The following is a 20,065-nucleotide window of genomic DNA, read 5'->3' as shown; positions in this document are numbered from 1 at the left end:
AAATAGGGGATTTTGGGGCCAAATGGCCCACACTCAAAAAAAGTAAACGTTATGCCTATTGATTTTACACATAGATTTTTGCAATTAACGGAGGCATATAGACACTATTTGCTGGTACATAAACCTAATGTGTGTAGTTACAAGAAATATTAATCTTACATTCACATTTCATAACTATTAGGCACATAAAACCCCATTCTATAACAATATGCACATATAACTTATGTGTGTGCATGCACAGTTTATACAGTTGACACATAGAAGGTATATGTGCGCATGATAACAATAGCATTTCTTCTTCATATGAATTTTAAGCGGTTTGAAGCAAATAGAATTAACGTTTGGATTTTTTTCAGAGCAGTACCCCACTTTTCCGTATTTTCCTAGAAACAAAAATTTCTCCATTCAAATACTAAGATTATTTCCTTTCAAAAGAGGTATAAATTGTAATTTTCTGATTGCTACTTCAAAAGTTATAGCATTTAATGTATTTTTCCTCCATATTTTCCCATAGCACCAATTTCAAAAAATTTCAAGCGAAGTGGGCTGGGGTCTAAAATTGTCCAAATGATGTGAAATTTGGCCTCTGAGCTTGCTTTGACATTTGTCATAATATGAGAGGACCTTTGCCTTCTAGAACATTCAAAACATTTTTTTTGCAATGCCCTACTGCCTAAAATGATGCCCTTTTTTATTCATGGCACCCACAGTTTTTGCTGTGACTTTGAGTGACTTCAACCAAGTTACGCAATAAATTATTATGTAGTGAATTGAAAATATTGCTTATAGCACTTTATTCATAATACTATTCCATGTAATTTATTTTACATTGTTACAAAAAAGTATAATAAACTGAATAGAGTGGCTTGTTTAGTCGATTGAAATATTTTGCAATTATATTATTTTTCTCAACACCAGGGGCGGCGAAACACTTTACGCCCGAGTGGGTAGAAAGCATAGGGTAGGGGTCCATTAGTAAGGATTTTTTCCCTTTTCGCAATGCACACGCTTACAAGTTTGTTTATGCAAATGGAATTGTGATACATCGATGTTTCCAAGTGTGTGTAGTGCGAGATACATGCGTTGCTCATCAATTTTTTTTGAAATGGTTCAAAATTTCGAGTGGGTAATTACCCACTATTTCGTTGAAAGTCGCAGCAATGCGCAAAGGGTATTAGCTAGTCTATATTTATAAAAGCCAATGTTTGTATGTGTATGATTTATTGGCTCCCAAACGGCTTAACAAATTGCCGTCAATTTCCTATAAAAATTTCACGTCGAAAACTGTGTACACAGGACCCAAATGGAACCCAAAAAGTTGCTCGGAGCAACTTTTTTTTCATTTGACCATGTTCCACTACATTGTTCATATACCAGTGCACAGTGGTTGGAAACGCAAAAAACGCTTAATCCACCTAACAGTGTGGTGATACATTTCTTATAACTCTTATCGCCTTCTTCGGGTATTATATCGATTGAGAACATTTAGAGCTTGATGCTTCGCGATGTTTTTGACATACTACATGGGATAGTGGCAGGACTCAGAGAATCGCTCAAAGTAGCATAGGACAATATCAGTGCAAAAAATCTCAAAGGTTAAACCAATTTAATGAAAAAGCGAAAAATGGCCAATAAAATAGAAATGCAAACGAATTATTGCTAATGTCGTCGATTTTTTTTTGGGAGGCACTGGGCGACACCTGGATGAATTATTTTGTAAATGTCGACTTCCCCCATACGAAATCTCATGTAAACTTAAAAAACTGTGTACACAGGACCCAAATGGAACCCAAAAAGTTGCTCGGAGCAAATTTTTTTTTTTTGACATTAAAAATGTCTTACTCCACTATCTGGGGCTAGGTGTCATTCTAAAATCTAAACTATCTCCCATGTAACGAAACTATGTAAGGTTTGCACGCTTATAACTCCGATATTACTAGATGGATTTTAATCATTCATACACCAACCGATTCAGAAACACCTAACTTAAATATTGGTAATAATTTAATATCTCCCCAATAAAAGTAGACTTTTGGAAATTGGTAAAATTAAAAAGTTCACAAAAAACGGGAAAAATACCATTCGTGAGGCAGATTTCTCAGACACAGCCGTCAAAAGAGGGCAGCTTAGTTGCTCAATGAAACACGAAAAGTCATAAATAGAAGCAACGCATGTCCGTTTAAATCAGTCGTTGCTCTTATCCCACACGAGCAACGTCGTCTCCGGGCGATGCAATAAGCGCTATCGATTTTCGGTAACGTTGGCATTTGCATACACTCGCACCAAAGTGACTAAACCATATACGGTTAGTTTATAAATAGAGGTGACGCGTACCCGTTTGAGTTAGTTTTTGTTCTTATGTCGAACGGGTAAGATCATGGCTGCAGCGTCTGGGCACTACAATAAGCGGTAGACGCTATGTATTTTCGGCAGCGGTGGCCGTGTGCGGATTTGTCGGGTACCAGCATGGTGTCACAGAATGATTTGCAAAGTGGGTGGGCGGGGTGGTTTGGATTTAATTCAATACGGTGTGTGCTGCTTAAGAGTGTTGCGTTTGAAAAAAATGTATTTATTTTTATGCATGCGTGTGCGTTGTAACTTGTTAATCCATGTTTACGGCGCTTTGTAGCTGCGTAGGGTAAAGAGCCAATTGGTTTTCATGTTTCATATTTCGGTTATATGTTTTTTATCAGTAAGGCATCTGACAACGTGCTTCTGTAGTTATTGCACTGTTCAGCAGCGTAGTATTTTATATAGGAGAGTACACTCAGGCTTTTTACGCGGATTTTGAAATTTACGCGGTTTTCATTAACGCGTTTTTTTTAAATTTACTCGGTTTTCATTTACACGGCCTGTATCCCCTGCGTGAAAAATCTGAGTGTAATTGCATCGGAAACAATCACATTCCCAGCAGAACTTTTTGTTTTCTAATTTCAAACACTTTTGTTTCGTACTGCACACAACGGAAAATTTTAAAACAGAACTTACCGTCCCAGCAGCAGTTGAAGCGGGTGTTCTTTTTCGATTCAAATTCAAGCCATGTCTTAAGCGTTACTGGACTTAAAATTGTTTTCCCAGTTTAACCAGTCAGAATATCTGTCCTACCCTATGTATTTAAAACACAGTTCTAATTGCGTTTTAAGGTATACAACAAATACGGTTGGGTATACTAATTTAAATTTTAAAATAAATCTGTTTTAAATTATGAAACAAACCGCTGTACTGAAGATATAATTATGTCAGTCCTATTACCACATAAAACACCTATATAACATAAAACGCTGCAGAATTGGTTTAATAATACAATGTTTACACTACAGAGTTATAACACGTTTTAATAATTAGCAACAAGAAAAATGTCACCAAGATAGCATAAAAACCCGTTTTAACTGGTAGTGCGAACGTTGCATAACAATGTAATTTATCAAATAATTTCATTTTTCCACCACTAATCGATCAAGAAATACTTACACTTAAGATTGTTTACTTAAGTTCATTAGTACATTATTATTGGGGTGGGCGTAGCGTATTGGTAAATCGATTGCCTTGTACGCAGCGCACCTGGGTTCGAGTCCCGACCCCGCACATAGGGTTAGAAATTTTTCCTAAGATTTTTCTAACCCGAAGAGGCGAATGACCTTAAGGTTAAAACCTCTATAATTGAAATAAAAAAAAAAAAAAAAAAAAATAGTACATTATTGAAAATTTGAATGGAAAATGAAATTTCATATTTCATGGAGAATCTGTATATTTCCGTTGGCGGGCGTGGGCTTCCTCATCACAGCTCTCAATATGGAACTTTTCTTTTGAATATATTTTCTGGACAGACCAGCCTATTTTTACTAGATGGATCAGCCAAATAATGCCAATCACCTAGTGAGATACTTGATTAATTAATAGATTACCGTTAAAAGACCTTCAATAAATTATGTTTTAATGGGGAGGGTATATAGCAAATTGTAACATATGAAAACAGGCGAGTGAACAAGAACGTGTGTCGATATGTGTGATAGATAAAAAAGCTATATTTTTAATGTCACCGTGGTCGTGTCCTGTACACAACCCTTTAATTTTTTTTTTCATTTCACCATGTTCCACTACTTTGTTCATATACCAGTGCACCAGTGTGATGATACATTTCTTATAACTCTTATCGCCTTCTTCGGGTATTATATCGATTGAGAACATTTAGAGCTTGATGCTGACAAAGGTTAAACCAATTTAATGAAAAAGCGAAAAATGGCCAATAAAATAGAAATGCAAACGAATTATTGCTAATGCCCCGTAATAACATATATAAATTCTTCAATCAATGCATTGTGTAAAGAAAACTGAATTTTCCTAAAAAGGTGATGTTGTTCTGAGTCAAAAAATTCGAAAAACAAACTTTCGAATGGATTTGAAGTTCATACTCAAAAGCGTTTACTCAAATTCTCAACACGGCTGAGAACTAAGCACTGAAATTTCAGCTCTTGATATCTCTCTACCTCTGAAGTTCATGCGTGCATAGTTCAAACTTTACTTCGATATCGACTTTTTCTAAAAATGACTTCCCAGTAGTATCTTTGATCTGAATTATTATCCCTAATCCTAATGCCAAAGAACAAATAAAAAACTCTCGCAACCCGTTAGGGAAAAGCATTATCATTACTGGAATTTTCTTTTTCACGAAACTTTTCGATAACCTTCCGTCACTTCTATTAAAATTTTCAAATACTTTATAATTTACATAATCTTATTAGGAACAGTTGTTTAAGAAGCTTTTGTAATATTGTGTAGGGAAAGCTGAAAATTAATAAATTTTCTCTATCTGCAACATATAAACCCTTAAGTATACTAATTAATTTAGGGTACCCTTTTAACATAATTTATCGCACGAATGGGAACAGGTTCGCCGAATTTCGGAAGAGGTCGATAAAATAACCCCTTGAAAACTACCTAAAAATTGGTGGACTTCGATGTAATTGAAAGAAAATATCCTCAGGAAATGGGATATACCTATTATTGTGAATAATAAATCCCAGTTTTTATCATCCCCATGGTGTGTTTTAGGCTGACAAAATGGGGACATTGACTAAATCGCGACATTTTTTTTTCTTCATAATAAACGGAAGCTGTTGAAATATTCTTCCCTTCCCTTGATGTAGTCTAATAACTATTTCTGATTTTTAATATAGTCTTCTAGCGCAAAAATTTATATACATTGATTTTTTAATTTTTGCATATTTGCATTTTTAAGATAAGGAAAACATGGTGAAGAAAGGATTTACTCAAATACAGCCTTGTTTGTCTGCATCAAACATATGTTCATATGAGGCTGATAAAATTGGGTGCTGATCAAATCGGATCTTCAATGTATTATAATAGATAGGCAGTATTCGAAGAAGTTTCTTGTGGACGAGTGGTGAAAATCTAACTTACTGTCAAAATGGCATGATTAAGAAACCGCCACCTTTGAAGTTTTAAAATCGAGGACACGCTACTACTTTCCAAGTGTTTGTTTGATTGGTATTAGCCATAGGTTCTATGTTAGAGTCAAAAGAGTAGAGGTGCGGATTAAAGGTTTTCTTGAACTGCTGACGGCGGCTTTGCCGACATTACGTCCGGCGCATCTTCGCGGTTTTGCACCGCTTCGTATACTTGGGCTCGCCTATGCGGCATCACACTAATTTTGTTGCCCAACATCTTGGAAGAGCACTATATCACTGTTCCCAGAGTTATGAGCAAAAATTTTCAGTTTAACAATATTGGTAAAAACGTTTAGATTTTTCACACTCGGACTCGGTTTAGGTGTGTAGGCTAAAATATATTAATTTGGCAAAAAAGTTATTATACTGACTTCTATCACTAAAGTTTCAACAACATAATTACTATTCTTTTTTACCAGACGTAAGGAATTTTCGAAGCTGTCCCCAAATACATTTCAGTACAATAAGTAAACAATAAATTGCCATTTAAAATTTTGCCAATTCGTTTCATTACACACATGCTGCCATGCCATGGTGTGAGATAAATTCAATTTGCAGTTATTTCCTCAATTTCCGTTTTCGCATTTTTTTCATAAATTTTTCTTAATATTCGCACCGCCCGTGACCGTTTTGTCGTAAATATTAGCAATTACAAAGTTTTATTTGACGTTCGAAAATAGCTTACTTTCACAAAAAGCTTCATTGAGCAAACATATTATAATTTACAAAGGTACCTATAATCGACAAAGATAACAAGTTTCGATGATTTTTTTAAAATAAAAATGATTGTGATGGAATTGAGTTGAGGTTCAGTTTGTACTTCCGTTTTACAGACCAATCAAGTTTTGGAGTCAATTTAGCGATATTGACACCTTTTCTGACTGGTGCATTATCTCTTGCGCAGCTAGGAAAATTAATAAATTCATCATCATCATTAGAAACATCAACCGTATTTGACGCAACAAAAAAGCAAAGAGCAGGGTTCTTTATAGTGCCCATACAAACCTAAATACAATTATCACTGGCAATGGGTATGTTGCATTTTGGTGCTGTCTAAATACGCGTATTTTTAGTGAATGTAAACTCAAACGAAATTTAAAGCAGACTGTAACGATTACATACTATTCGTTCTAATGTAAAATTAATGTTTTCTTCTTTGGCGGCGTGTAATCTAACAGATAGTCGTACTCAATAAAATTACAAAATAATCACTATAGTAGTTTCCTTCACTAGCCAACAGGTTGGACAAATAAATTACAATTATTATGGATGCAACATCTGTCAGAACGATGCGATATCAGACAAGTTGGATTTTTTCAAAACACAGAGAATGTTAATTATTTCTATTAAACCTTTCCTATTTGCATACATTCAAAATTTCTCTTTCAAGAAAAACAAATTTTCTTGCCCTTTTTAGTGTAAATGAATAAACTGTGAATGTAATGAAGTCATTATAAGAATAGAAATTTATCAATCTTAATGTGAAAGTTGCATGCAATTGAAATTATCTTTCCTAAATTATTCAAATGTAAAAGATCACACCACTTTTACCAATATAATAATATAGGAATCCAGTAAGTACGTATATTATTTCGACAATATTTACAACTACATAGCAACATACGAACAGGGCTAAGCAGCAAAGTTTCATGTTTCGATGCTACATATTTAGTAGCCGAACAATTTCATAAAAAAAAATTGTATTACCAATATGTACTTTTACCTCGACTAGTACATAAATACATAAGCAAAGTCGTTGTTTCCTACTAATACAAATACTCGCCCAAATCAATATTGAATAAATTGCGGAGAAAAAACTTCAAGCATAATTTAGAAAACAGACACACAAAAGTTCACAGCGCATTCGATTCATTTTCCTGTACCTACAGAAATTATTATAGCTTTTCACAAAAACTCGTAAACTTCCGGACCTCTTCCCCACCCCCTTGTCAATGCATAAACTGGCAGCACTGAGGAACGATATATTTTCCTTCCCTGGCAATAGTCCCCCACCCCAAAAGATTAGACACTCTCGGTATGTCCACCGTACTTCGTACGTTTCCCAACCGGAATACTTCCACGAAACTTACCGTTATGGTGGTACAGTCAAAAATTTTATGAAGTAGAGCTTTGTTCGGAATGCTGGCTGGTGGAAACAGCGGACACAAATCGTTGGATTTGTTAAAGCAAAGTCGACAGAATTTGCCTTCGTTGTGTTCCGGACGTAAATCACCTTCAAACATTTTTTCCTATCCTGATTTGGGTTCTCTTTCGTCGGTTAATATTCGCCACGACCGTAGATCTACGCGGCGGACAGTTGTTTAAAAAAACAAAATCACTTTTCACTTGTCTGGCACCGGACAATCACCCACTCTAGAACCAAATTCTACGTGACGAGGAATCGACGGAGGCAGTCATTTTTTCCTCCAACTTTACATTGCTTTTTAACTTGACAGTCGCTTCTCTTCTACCACTTCTTTGGCATTCGTTCATCTTACGTACACATCCTTCCAAATGTATGCACAGGTAGCTGTGTTGGTGAACGAATGATGAAAGAAACGAAACGATAGAATGAAAATAAAAAGAAAAGTTTGTTGACATTTTATAGTACCTCAGATTAAAGGAACAGATGAACAACTGAACTGGGTGCAAAATAATGTTTTCGTCATCAAGTGCCGATTTCTTTCATTATCGCTTAACTTGTAAACCAGGTTAATCGGTGCGTTGAACTTGGCCTAAATGTTAAGCGAGAGTGGCGAAATCGGCCCTAGAATAACGAGGAGTATAGATAGTTCTCCACAAACATATGGTTAACCCTTGTGAAGGCAAGCTAAAATCCTAACATTAAAGGGCAAGCCGGGCCTCTCAGGCCCGTCTAAATTCAAGCTCCTTTTTGCCGTTCTCATATAGAAAGGTTATGCAATCGGTCGAAATTTCGACTTTTTAACCGAGACCCGCGCGAGCCAAATCTCTTATACCATTCGACTCAGTTCGTCGAGGTCGTAAAATGTCTGTATGTGTGCGTGTATGTATGTATATATGGATGTATGTATGTGCCAAACAATCTCACCGATTTTTCTCTAAGGTGGCTGGACCGATTTGTACAAATTTAGTCTCAAATGAAAGGTGCAGCCTTCCCATCGGTCGCTATTGATTTTTTTATTGATCCGACTTTCGGTTCTGGAGTTACGTGTTGAAGAGTACAATCACACTGCAAATTTCCATAGAAACTGATACCACCATGATGTCCAAATGATGCAATATATATTAAAATATGTGCAACATTACTTGGCTTTGCATGTCTAGATCATTAATGACCCACCGAAGGCACTTCGACCACATTGTCCAGCTATGGCGGTTCTTGATGCATCGGGGGAACTTACCAAGTTCCTAAAATAATGTCATACCTATTTCTCAGCGAATTCTTTACCGATTTTTACAAACTTGGTTTCAAATGAAACGTACAGCATTCCCATTGGTTCCTGTTGAATTTCTAATTGATCCGACTTCCGGTTCCGGAATTACAGGATGATGAGTACGAACACGCAGTAAATCCCGATTTCAGTGTATAAGGCGATGGATGTAAAAAGGTCAAATTTTTTTTCCAAAAGGTGAGTACTCGGAAGATCACGTCGACTGTCGATTGGTTCTGAGCTCCATTTCGTTTGAACACGACCAATAAATGTTTCTGGGTTGCTATTAATTTCTTCTGATGCATAACCGGAGTAGGGGAGAGAGGGTAACAATGAAACACATTTTTTCTACAATTTAATTTTGATGATAATACATGTTATTTGTGTAATCAAAAGTGATACATAGTGCCACTATGTTGTTAACTAATACATATATTTTTTCCAGCTGGTAAAATTCACGGGAAATAACATTTTTTGGATAATAAACAGTTGGTGGTAAAATGTATCAGTGTGCCCCATGGGTAGGAACTATGAAACACGATGTCGTCTATAGTGAAATATTCTACTTATAAATTTTATTCTTTTGTTTAGACGAAGAATGATCCTAACGCTTTGAATTAAAGTTATATTGAGGCGAAAATCGTTTGTTTACGAAAGAATCCACTATATCATCGCGTAACATCGAACCACCATATATGTATATTAGCTGCAATCCTGAAATAAGAGACAATTTCTACAAAATTTGGCCAAATTTACTAATTTTGCACTATATGAGTAGTATTTAGTGTGGAAAATCGGAACCCATTGACATTTTGAGACAGACCACAAAAACAAACAAAAATCACTGTTCCCCATACGCCATCGTTTCACAGTTACCCAATGGGTCTATTCATGAAAATTGTGAAATCACACAGAACCATGAGTAGTTACCAAAAAACTTTGTTCGCGGCAAATGTTGAGCATAAAATTTGCAATAAATAGCAATAGACTAAACATTTATTCAATGAATGGTAATTCATAAAGATGGAATAATGTTTATCATTGCAAATTTACTCTGGCTATCACAAAACAAACAAATATCCATTAAAAGAGATAGAGTTATCAGATCTCTTCCAAAATATAGCAACACGTGTAAAGAATTAGAAATTGTGAAATATGAGGGAATTAGACGATTCCGATCATGCATTGTGATTTTATTGCGAATGTTTCATAGTTCCTGCTGATCCACTGTTACCCTCTCTCCCCTACATATTTAGATTCTTCTTCCCAGTCTGTATCAGATTCATTGTCGGAAGCAATATCATTCGCATCTTCTTCCTCGCTTAGCATATCAGCTTCGGCATCATCTGCTGTTGAATTTGCTCGAATTTCTTCCATTATTTCAGATTCTTTGAGACGATTGAAAACATGGGCATATCGTTTTATAGCCATTTAATTTTTTTGTTGCTTTTAGATCCTACAATTTGAATAATTACGACAACTATAACACAAAGAATAGACAATAACGACAGAGTTAGGTTATGTTGTATCCAAATAATTGTCAAGTAGACCACAGTGGGTGACATAAAAGTATTTACCCAAAAAATATGACACACGTCACTATCGTATGCTATTTTTACATTTCTTATAAATGAAATGTATAGAATTCGCTCAAACTTTCAAGATTTTTTTCTTTTAAGAAAATGTAAAAAGATAAAATCAATCAAAACATGAAAAAAAATCCTGCTAATTTGAAGATGAACTCTTCAAAATGTTGGATAAATATTAATGTATAAAACCCGTGGTATTCCTAGTAAATGTTGCATGCACACCGGGCCTGCCAGGCCCGGTTTGCCTTTTTGTGCATATAAAAAATTCAAACATAGCTGCGCATCACTCCATCGATGAAAATTTCACAATTCTTTATTTTTGTTATAGATTTCAAAGCTACTTATCAAAATTTCCATGCCCAAGCTTATACTGCATACACATTTTTTTGTAACTAAAAAATTGTAACGTGCCGGGCCTCTGGGACCCGGTTGCCTTTTTGAGGGTTAACTATCAAAAATGCTAACCCATGTGGTTAAATTCACTGTCAAGGAATAAAGAATGGTGTCAAACGAGGATGCCCAGTCAACGAAATAGAAACTAGGCGGGTTAAATACATGCCAGCGAGCGATAGGCTATTGAAACATTATTCTAGACAACCCGGCTGGATGTTGTTGGCTCGAATCAAAGCTTGTCGAATGTAAACAAAGTTCATTTCATATCGTCAACCTGGCGCCCAGGTGGTGAAAGCGTTAGAATTCAACGGGGTGCTGGAGCGCTGCCAGAAATTTTTTATTTCCAGATTAAATTTTACTAAACTTCCCAGTTAAGCTCAGCCGGACTGCTGGCTGGCTCTAATTCGTATTCCGGCTCCAGTGACACAACCGATTCTAGTTAGAATGTCTACTTCGATGCGGCTTATCAACATAACCGAGGCCTAGGAACCGAAGCGGCGCAAAGCCGCTGAGGATCCGCCGGGCGAGGTGGCCACCGACCCACCGTCGGAAGCAAGCGAACCTGTGATCCACTCGTTTGCCCGGCTTACTCAAACATAGGGGCTATCCCTAGTTTAAGTCCGACTGAGCGGTAGCGAAGTCGGACAGCATGCGCAAAAGCGATGTGGCGTAGCCACATTGGGTGGTGCACATAAAATAAAATTGGCAACGCTAGCAAAATGTAAAAACAAATGAACACTCCGGATGAACCTATCGTCAATTTCGACGAGTTTTGATTCGAGCCAATGATATGGCCCGAATAGAAATGTACAGTAACAAAACCATGATTTTCACTGTGACAGTACAGTAATTTAACAATAATTTACAGTAAGTTTTAGTGTTATGCTACAATACAAAAACAATAAACTTTAACGTTTTTACAGTAAATTTCAATGTAAAATAGACTTTTACAGTGAAAAAGGGGGTGGTTATGTATCTTAATATTAAAAAAATCAATTTTTCTTCATACATTTTTTTTCTCGAAAACAGTAAAATTTAATGTGAATGCACTGTATCATTTTTTTTGTTGAACAGTGAAATTTATTGTTACATGAAATTTTATTGTAAATCTACTGTGAGAACTTGACATCGAACAATGTTGAAACACTAATAACTATAATATTTATTCTTTTATGATTGTTTGTAGGGTAAATTCCATTGTAAAATTCTATCCGGGGGCCCCTTTCGTGACACATATGCAACTGTAAACAAACCGCCAGGTGGGCTACGCCTCTACATTTCTAAGGTAGTGTATGTGGGCGAAATTAACAGCATTGTTGTTTACAAGGCCCGTAAACTGAATCGCCCTGAACAAAAACCAAATCTCGACAAACATATGATTACGGCTTAAAAGTCAACTGTCAATATTTTCTTTAAAGGGAAATTTCAGACAAACCGTTACTGTCCAAACACAGTTCACAGTACTAAATGCTAGAGAAAACTTTTCTCTTTTGTTTACTACTAACATCTGTGACTGGCGTGAGACCAGTCACAGATGTTAGTAATTTTCGTTGAACGTGAATATTGACAGTTGGCTTTTAAGCCGTAATCATACACTCAAAAAAAAGTAAACGTTATGCTTATTGATTTTACACATAGATTTTTGCAATTGACGGAGGCATATAGACACTATTTGCTAACACATAAACCTAATGTGTGTATTTACAAGAAATATTAGTCTTACATTCACATTCCATAACTATTAGGCACATAAAACCCCATTTTATAACAATATGCACATATAACTTATGTGTGTGCATACATAGTTTATACAGTTGACACATAGAAGGTATGTGTGAGCGTGATAACAATAGCATTTCTTCTTCATATGAATTTTAAGCGGTTTGAAGCAAATAGAATTAACGTTTGGATTTTTTTCAGTGTATGTTTGTCGAGAAATGCTTGTTACGTCTCGGGAGAATAACAAATTTTCCCCTCCAGCGAGCACGGCGAAAACAACATTTTATTTTTGTTTTCTGGCGACACTGCAGGTCAAAATTGAGAATCGTCAAAACAAGAGGGCGACTCGAAAATGGCCTAATCAACATTTCATAGGAACACTCGGTGAAATATTCTTTTTCAATTTTATCAATGATATATATATATATATATATATATATATATATATATATATATATATATATATATATATATATATATATATATATATATATATATATATATATATATATATATATATATATATATATATATATATATATATATATATATATATATATATATATATATATATATATATATATATATATATATATATATATATATATATATATATATAACATTTTAGTTATGCTTCCGAAAACTAGTATTGTTTTAATGTGTTGCAATACATTTGAAAGCGCAGTATGCAATATCACTGATAAAATACGATTTAATTTTCTGAAGTGAAGTTTCAAAGCTATTTTTCACGATTCGATATCATTGCGATCGATATGTCTGGTGGCCCAAGTTCGAAACTGGCTTCAAGCCAAAGATGCCAGACTAGATGCCAGATTTGCAGACATGTCTGAAAATTCGCAGACTTTTGATTTTAGCTGCAGATTTTTTTGATGACGCAGATAATGGCAGATTTTTTAATTTGGTTGCAGATATTTACAGTTTTTTTAGTTTGGTTGCAGATATTTACAGATTTTTGAAAATAAAGGCCTTTGGTTACACTATAGCTTCCAATGACAGCTTTATCTACTTTAGGCATTTTTTTTACTTCCCAGACATTTAAAATTATTATTGCTGACATTTGAAAGAAGTATCTAGCATCTCTGCTTCAAGCAAACAGTTTGACAGCTGTAGTTAGTTTCAGCCTCAAGTATTGAGTTCTTTGCGACCGATTTCACGAACACTAATGATGTTTCCTGGTTGAAAACAATCCCATTTACTTTTGCCGTCTTTGTTTATTATTTTCCACCAGCTTGTAATGTAGTATTTGTGTCATGTGGCGTGTACGTACATGAGCCGTAGAAAAGTCTATTGCTTGTGGTACTAAAACCAGCTTCAATGCTGGTAGGTGGAACCGAAAAAGTAAACAATCGCCAAAGGGGCGATACTATTATTTTTTTCTATTTCAATAGCAAAAACAAATTTTAATTTAACAATTTCAAATACTTTATGAAGTTTTGGGTTTCGATCACTGAATCATCCAATCTAGGATGTAAAAAACACAATAGTTCTTAAATAGGAAATAATACCAAGTCCGGAAATATTCACTGTTGATTTTCTTTGAATGGTGTCACTGCTAGTATCGCCCTTTTCAAATAAAAGCGTTGAATTGATTAGTCGAGAACAAGCGTGCTGGCCACACCACACTCCAACCACACTCTCCCTAATGCTCTAGTACTACCATATGACAATAACAAAAAATCGTTCAAAATGCTCGAAAGATTCCTAGGACCTATTTTGCGATTGTTGGTAATAATTCCAGTGCTATTCCTTTCATGTGCTTGTTCCGGTAATGAAATTGAGGTAGGTGTGTTACATGATCTGTTATTGCACAAAATACATAATTATTATATTCGTTGTACAGCTTCCAAAAGATTTTATCGCCAGCAGTTCCCACACCAACAATTGGGCGGTTCTGGTAGATACATCCAGATTCTGGTTCAACTACCGACACATAGCCAATGTTTTGTCTGTTTACCGTTCTGTAAAACGTCTAGGCATCCCAGATAGTCAGATACTGCTGATGATTGCCGATGATATGGCTTGCAATCCACGCAATCCCCGACCTGCCACGGTGTTTAACAATGCCAACCAGCATATCAATGTTTACGGGGCAGATGTTGAGGTCGATTACCGAGGGTACGAAGTCACGGTAGAAAATTTTGTTCGTTTACTGACTGGTAGGAACGAGAACGGCACCGCTAGATCAAAGCGGCTTTTATCCGATGCAGGAAGTAACGTGCTTATATATCTCACGGGTCACGGTGGCGATGGATTTCTGAAATTTCAAGACTCGGAGGAGATCACCAATCAGGAACTGGCCGATGCAATCGAGCAAATGTGGCAAAAGCAACGATACAATGAGTTATTTTTTATGATTGACACGTGTCAGGCAGCTTCGATGTATGAAAAGTTCTACTCGCCAAATATATTAGCAGTAGCCAGCAGTCTAGTGGGGGAAGATTCATTATCGCACCATGTAGATCCAGCCATTGGTGTTTACATAATCGATCGGTATACATACTACGCGCTGGAGTTTTTGGAGGGAGTTCAAGTTAACAGCAAGAAAACTATGGGAGAATTTGTAAGTATTTTTTAAATCATTTTTATCTAGTTCTAATACCACTTCTTTTAAAGTTATCCGTCTGCCCGAAACGTGTTTGTATTTCAACGGTAGGTATTCGGAAAGATCTTTACCCGAAGGATCCTTATAAAGTGCCAATAACGGACTTCTTCGGTTCTATCAGACCCACCGAGATATCATCAGGAGTAGTGAATATTACACTCTCGACCATTCCATTAGATGAGTAAGTAGTAAACATTTAAAGGTAATTGACTGTTTTATTATAACGAAATCATTCGTTTCAGATTTGAACGAAAAATAATAAGTAAACCAAATCCAACGCTGTTTTATGAACAATTTCCAAGCAAATTGTTCTCGTAACTTCTAGTCCAGGCAGTATTCTAGCTTTAAAAATAAAAAATGCAACGAACACACTATTTTGTATCTACTTGCGAAACGACGAAGAAGGTCTGGGTGTTATACGAATTGTTCCTCCCTCTGCTGTGTATTCAGTAAGAAGCGTGTTCTCTGCTTCTCCGACTTTCGATAGAGAGGCAATAAACTTTTGATTTTCTAGATTATTCTCACAAAGATTGCGAATGGCCAGAATAGTCCATTCTTTGATAACTGCAACGAAATATAATGTTGATTTGCTGATTGCTGTTCGATTCGATTTAAAACTTACGAGGATTTCTCGCATCCAAATTGGTGCATTCGAGAATAACTTTAATAAATCCAGTTTCTCGTGCCAGATCTTGGTTGTTTTTATTCTGATAGAGCAGATTCGCAAGCGCTTTTACCAGCGATGACTTCAGAGAGAAGGAAATGTCCTCTTCGATTTTGATTGAACTGCTTCCTTGTTTAACCTTAAGAATCTCCTCTATATTCTGGACAGGCGTAAACATGTTGCTGTTTTCGCTTTGTCCCAGCTCGTGCAGTTGACGCAAAAGATCTGTTGAGCACAATATTGAGAAATAATTTTGCATGAATAAAAAAGTGAAAGATTTCATTAAATGTTAAATTATTTGTGTTATTGCAGGATTGTAAGAGGAAAGTTTTATTAAATGGACCATTCGCCTAGTATACTTACAACCTATATTCAGGAAAACTGTTTTGTATAGCTGCAAAAACTGGTTATACGGATATAGACAGGTCGCATCCGAAAGCAGCATTAACAATGTAAAAAGTTCTTCTGAGTTGTCCAGATCAATGCTTTTGTCATCTAACTTAAGTAATAAATCACACTTCTTGTTAAAATCTAGCATCAAATAATGGAACAGTTCTTTGTTTATCGGAGGATTTCGGCGGTCATCGAAGCGAATGTATTCCGTCAAATAGCGTAAAAATTGAATCCGTTGTTCAGCATTGATCTTTTCGTAGCCGTTGATAAGCTCAGCAGTTTTACACGTCAAATACTCCATAAAAATACCAACAAACTCTGGTGGATCCTTTTGAGCTAGCCGAACGGTTTCCAAGTTGGTCAACAATATTTCCAACAAATGTTGTGCATCCAGACTTGCATCTGCTTTGGATATAAATGCATTGTAAACTAGCATTGTGGATGCATTCGCAAAATTAGAATTGCTTTCAATATTTTCTACAAGAAATTGTTTTAGCTCATTCAAAACCGCCTCTTGGTTAGATTTGTTCTGAACACACAAGTTTGCTGCTAACTGAAGACAGCTTATTCGAATGTTTTCTCCTATAGATTCATCATGCAGTATTGACTTTAGTTTACCCAGCAGATTTTCCTTCGACATAATCTCATCTTGGAAGGATTGTCCTAAGGCACAGGATTGCTTCAGAAGCTTGAGACATTTAAGAGCAATTTCGATTTGAGAATCATCCACCGACTTGTGGCTGGTTAGGAAAACACGAAGAATGTCATCGGATTGGCTTTTAAAGTCATCGTAGTTGGTAGCTCTATATTGATATTATAAAACAGAAAAACGTAAATATTATTAAATATATTATTGACCTGAGAATAGTTTTCAATACCAGGTTCTCGTCAACACCAATAAAATTACTATTATGGAATACAAATTGAATAGAATGTTTTATGATATTATTTAAGCCTTATATATGTACATGGTGTTTTCAGTAATTTTATAACCTTGACCTGATATACAGTCCTGTACTGACATATTCTTGTAACCAATAACAAATTAAATGTATTGAGTATACAGGTTTTGCGAGTCTAAACAATTGGTATCCTATTCATCTCGAAGCATGGGAACCAAGGAAAATAAAAAAAACAGTGCATTCAAGGGGGAAATGCTTTACCTGATATCGAGCTTATCCAAACCGCCAAGAACTGCTTCAAAATTCTCATCCATCAGATGTGTTTCAACATTACTCATGTCTTTAAATCGAAGCGATACCACTGAGAATTTCTGGATTTAATTTTTTTTTTCAAAGCGAAGGGTTTGATTGGTTAGATCTACAAGAGAAAATTTGACCTCTATTAGATCGCCCGGAGTGAATATTTGATAAACACGATTGTCAATCAAAGGTTTCACAGTGAAGCATGCGTCAAATTGAAGTCTGAATTGAACTAATTTATACACGAAAATCATACGCTGTGTTACGAGCGGTACTTTCAGAGCCCTTGCTCGACCGAAATGACATTTCGTGCGCTTTTTGTTTACTCTTGTCTGATCAGCTGTTTTTTAGAAAACCTGTGAACAGCTGATCATACAAGTAAACAAAGAGCGCAGCAAATGTCATTCCGGTTGAGCAGGGGTTCGGAAAGTACCGCTATGTAGCGCAGCGTGTACTGGTTCATAAAGAGCAGCAAATGTCATTATGTTCGAGCTGGGGCTCAGAAAGTACTATTACGCACATAGAAAAAAATTTGTAGGTTCAATAAAAATATGGACTAAATTCAATAATTAGAAATATTGGTCGGGAGACAATAAATTTATTTATTGAATTCTATAAAATTTATATATTGCTTCAATAAAAAAAATATCGATTCGTTTTCTAATAATTTTTTAGTCGAAATTAAAAGAAAATTATTGAAATTAAAAATATTTTTATTGAAAGCAAAAATTTATTGTTGTTCTAAAAAACAATATTTTCAAGCCAATAATTTTGATAAACAATTAATGATTGGAGTCAATAACACACAATTTAAATTACTGGGTACAGTAAAATTTTGCTGGGGTTTTGAACAGCAAACCGCGTTCGAGTACAGACCTTGTACGTCATCCTGGGTATGTTTCACCCATCGCAGAACTGTTACAACAAAATGCGTAAAAAATACCCATTCATGAAAATCGCGTCAGAATGAAAAATACTGTCAATAGAATTATTTCTGAATGTTGAAAAAAAACATAAAATAACATTCATTTCGCATAATTACCTCATTATAAAAGTATAGCAATCTAGATGGAGATCCTATTCTAAAACTACTTAACAAAATAAAACCGCCAACTGGATATATTTTTGATGGCTGGATCTTTTGGCTGCTCTAAAAATGCCGAACTGGCCCAGCCGTTGTTCCGTTTCCTGTAGAGTGCATAGACACACTCTGATAAGAGATAGCCAAAAGCAATCTGAGAAAAAAAATGTGCGCAATCGATCAGACTTCCACAAAAAATAATCTTTTTGTAAATCAGTTGACAAGGTTCCCTTCTATAGCTCAATAGTCTTACTAGTTCCGAATCGGCCCAGTTCCCCTTAAAATTGAATTTGCTTTTCAAGTGATCTAGTAAAGGTTGTAGGTCACAAACCGAAAAAAACTTTTTTCGGAACTTTCGGCACTAAGAAATTAGCTACGCGTTCCCTGTTCAACCAATTTGCTGAGAAGAAGAAGAAATTACCTTTCCAACGGTATGCTTTGTTGTGTTATTTTGTTTAAAAATATTATGCAGTTTTGGGACAACAATATTAAAGTAATCATTATTTTGCGATTTTTTCATGCAGCGTATGAAACCTGCTAAACATTTGTATAAAGCGTATAAAGAAGCAGCTTTGTTTTCATAGAAATTTAGAAAGAACATTTAATTTAGTATCGACCAGTTTAACAACAATATCGGTCGAAAAATGGCAGAATTATTGTTTTTATCTAATTAGAAATGTGTTCGCATGAGCTCTTAAGGCATTATCGCGCACTATGGGATTCTGTAGGGGGAAGTGGTTGTTTACTGGCACTGGTCGGTTGTCGGCACCTCTACGTAACTTTTGACAGAAAGTAGACATGGACATTCTGACAAATATAAAATGTGTTATATTAGACATAAATGTGTTATATTAGAACGACCATTTTGTGCCGATTGCCAAAGCAAACAGACTCGAATGTTCTCTTCTACAACCAATATATTTTTTGAACAAGTGAAACTCTACTTAAAAGTTTTTTTTTGGTGATTTGCTTAGTGTTATAGAAAGAAGTCTCGACAAACATATGATTACGGCCTAAAAGCCAACTGTCAAAATCCACTTTGAATGGAAATTCCAGACAAACCGTTATTAGTCGAACACAGTTCATAACAGTTTATGAAAGAGAAAACTTTTCTCTTTCGTTTACTACCAACATCTGTGATTGGCGTGTAACGGTTTGTCCGGAATTTCCATTCAAAGTGGATTTTGACAGTTGGCTTTTAGGCCGTAATCATATGTTTGTCGAGAAGTAAATCGATCGAAAAAGTATGCGCATTGAATATTTATGATGGGAATTTATTCTATTTTGTGATTCAACATTGAATGGCACCGAAAAGATCGCCACAATTTTTTTTGTTCGCTTTTCAAAAAGGTTACTAAAATCGGATGTCGGCACCCAAACATGGTCGGTTGTTGGCACCCATTTTTTGTGGCAAATGCTAAGTTCTCAATAACCTAATCAATATGGGTATTTTTAGAACGGGTTTTACGAATAGATACAAGAGATCAATCTTTGGCACCATTCTGAAACCCAGGAAGGCA

The 20,065-nt window shown here is 35.6% G+C and overlaps 3 protein-coding genes across 4 annotated transcripts in view; 1 reads left to right on the top strand and 2 right to left on the bottom strand.

The window, feature by feature from the left end:
* The window catches only part of LOC131677780 (uncharacterized), a 41,210-nt gene extending 33,237 nt beyond the window's left edge, over nucleotides 1-7,973 (bottom strand). The window contains exon 1 of the mRNA XM_058957816.1: nucleotides 7,559-7,973. Coding sequence (XP_058813799.1) covers nucleotides 7,559-7,711 — 153 coding nt within the window. The 5' untranslated portion in view covers nucleotides 7,712-7,973. The remainder of the gene's footprint in view (nucleotides 1-7,558) is intronic.
* A 6,245-nt stretch (nucleotides 7,974-14,218) lies between these two features.
* LOC131677776 (putative GPI-anchor transamidase) lies at nucleotides 14,219-16,414 on the top strand. Of its 2 annotated transcripts, none has more exons than XM_058957811.1 (4): nucleotides 14,219-14,382; nucleotides 14,444-15,163; nucleotides 15,217-15,407; nucleotides 16,182-16,414. In XM_058957811.1, exons 1-3 carry the CDS (start codon nucleotides 14,290-14,292, stop codon nucleotides 15,388-15,390), a joined length of 987 nt encoding a protein of 328 aa, XP_058813794.1. In that variant the 5' UTR covers nucleotides 14,219-14,289; the 3' UTR covers nucleotides 15,391-15,407; nucleotides 16,182-16,414. The 2 variants fall into 2 exon arrangements, with proteins under 2 accessions (XP_058813794.1, XP_058813793.1); XM_058957810.1 differs by lacking the exon at nucleotides 16,182-16,414 and adding an exon at nucleotides 15,448-15,895 and having other exon boundaries at nucleotides 14,222-14,382; nucleotides 15,217-15,386.
* LOC131677772 (ataxin-10) lies at nucleotides 15,401-17,755 on the bottom strand. Its single transcript, XM_058957805.1, has 4 exons — nucleotides 17,426-17,755; nucleotides 16,233-17,065; nucleotides 15,828-16,094; nucleotides 15,401-15,769 (listed from the first exon to the last, which is right to left on the bottom strand). The coding sequence occupies exons 1-4, from the start codon at nucleotides 17,500-17,502 to the stop codon at nucleotides 15,588-15,590; spliced, it is 1,359 nt and encodes a 452-aa protein (XP_058813788.1). The 5' UTR covers nucleotides 17,503-17,755; the 3' UTR covers nucleotides 15,401-15,587.
* Between the last annotated feature and the right edge of the window lie 2,310 nt (nucleotides 17,756-20,065).

Source organism: Topomyia yanbarensis, chromosome 1 (genome assembly GCF_030247195.1).
Source record: "Topomyia yanbarensis strain Yona2022 chromosome 1, ASM3024719v1, whole genome shotgun sequence".
Lineage (NCBI taxonomy): Eukaryota > Metazoa > Arthropoda > Insecta > Diptera > Culicidae > Topomyia > Topomyia yanbarensis.
This window is presented reverse-complemented; position numbering and strand designations above follow the sequence as displayed.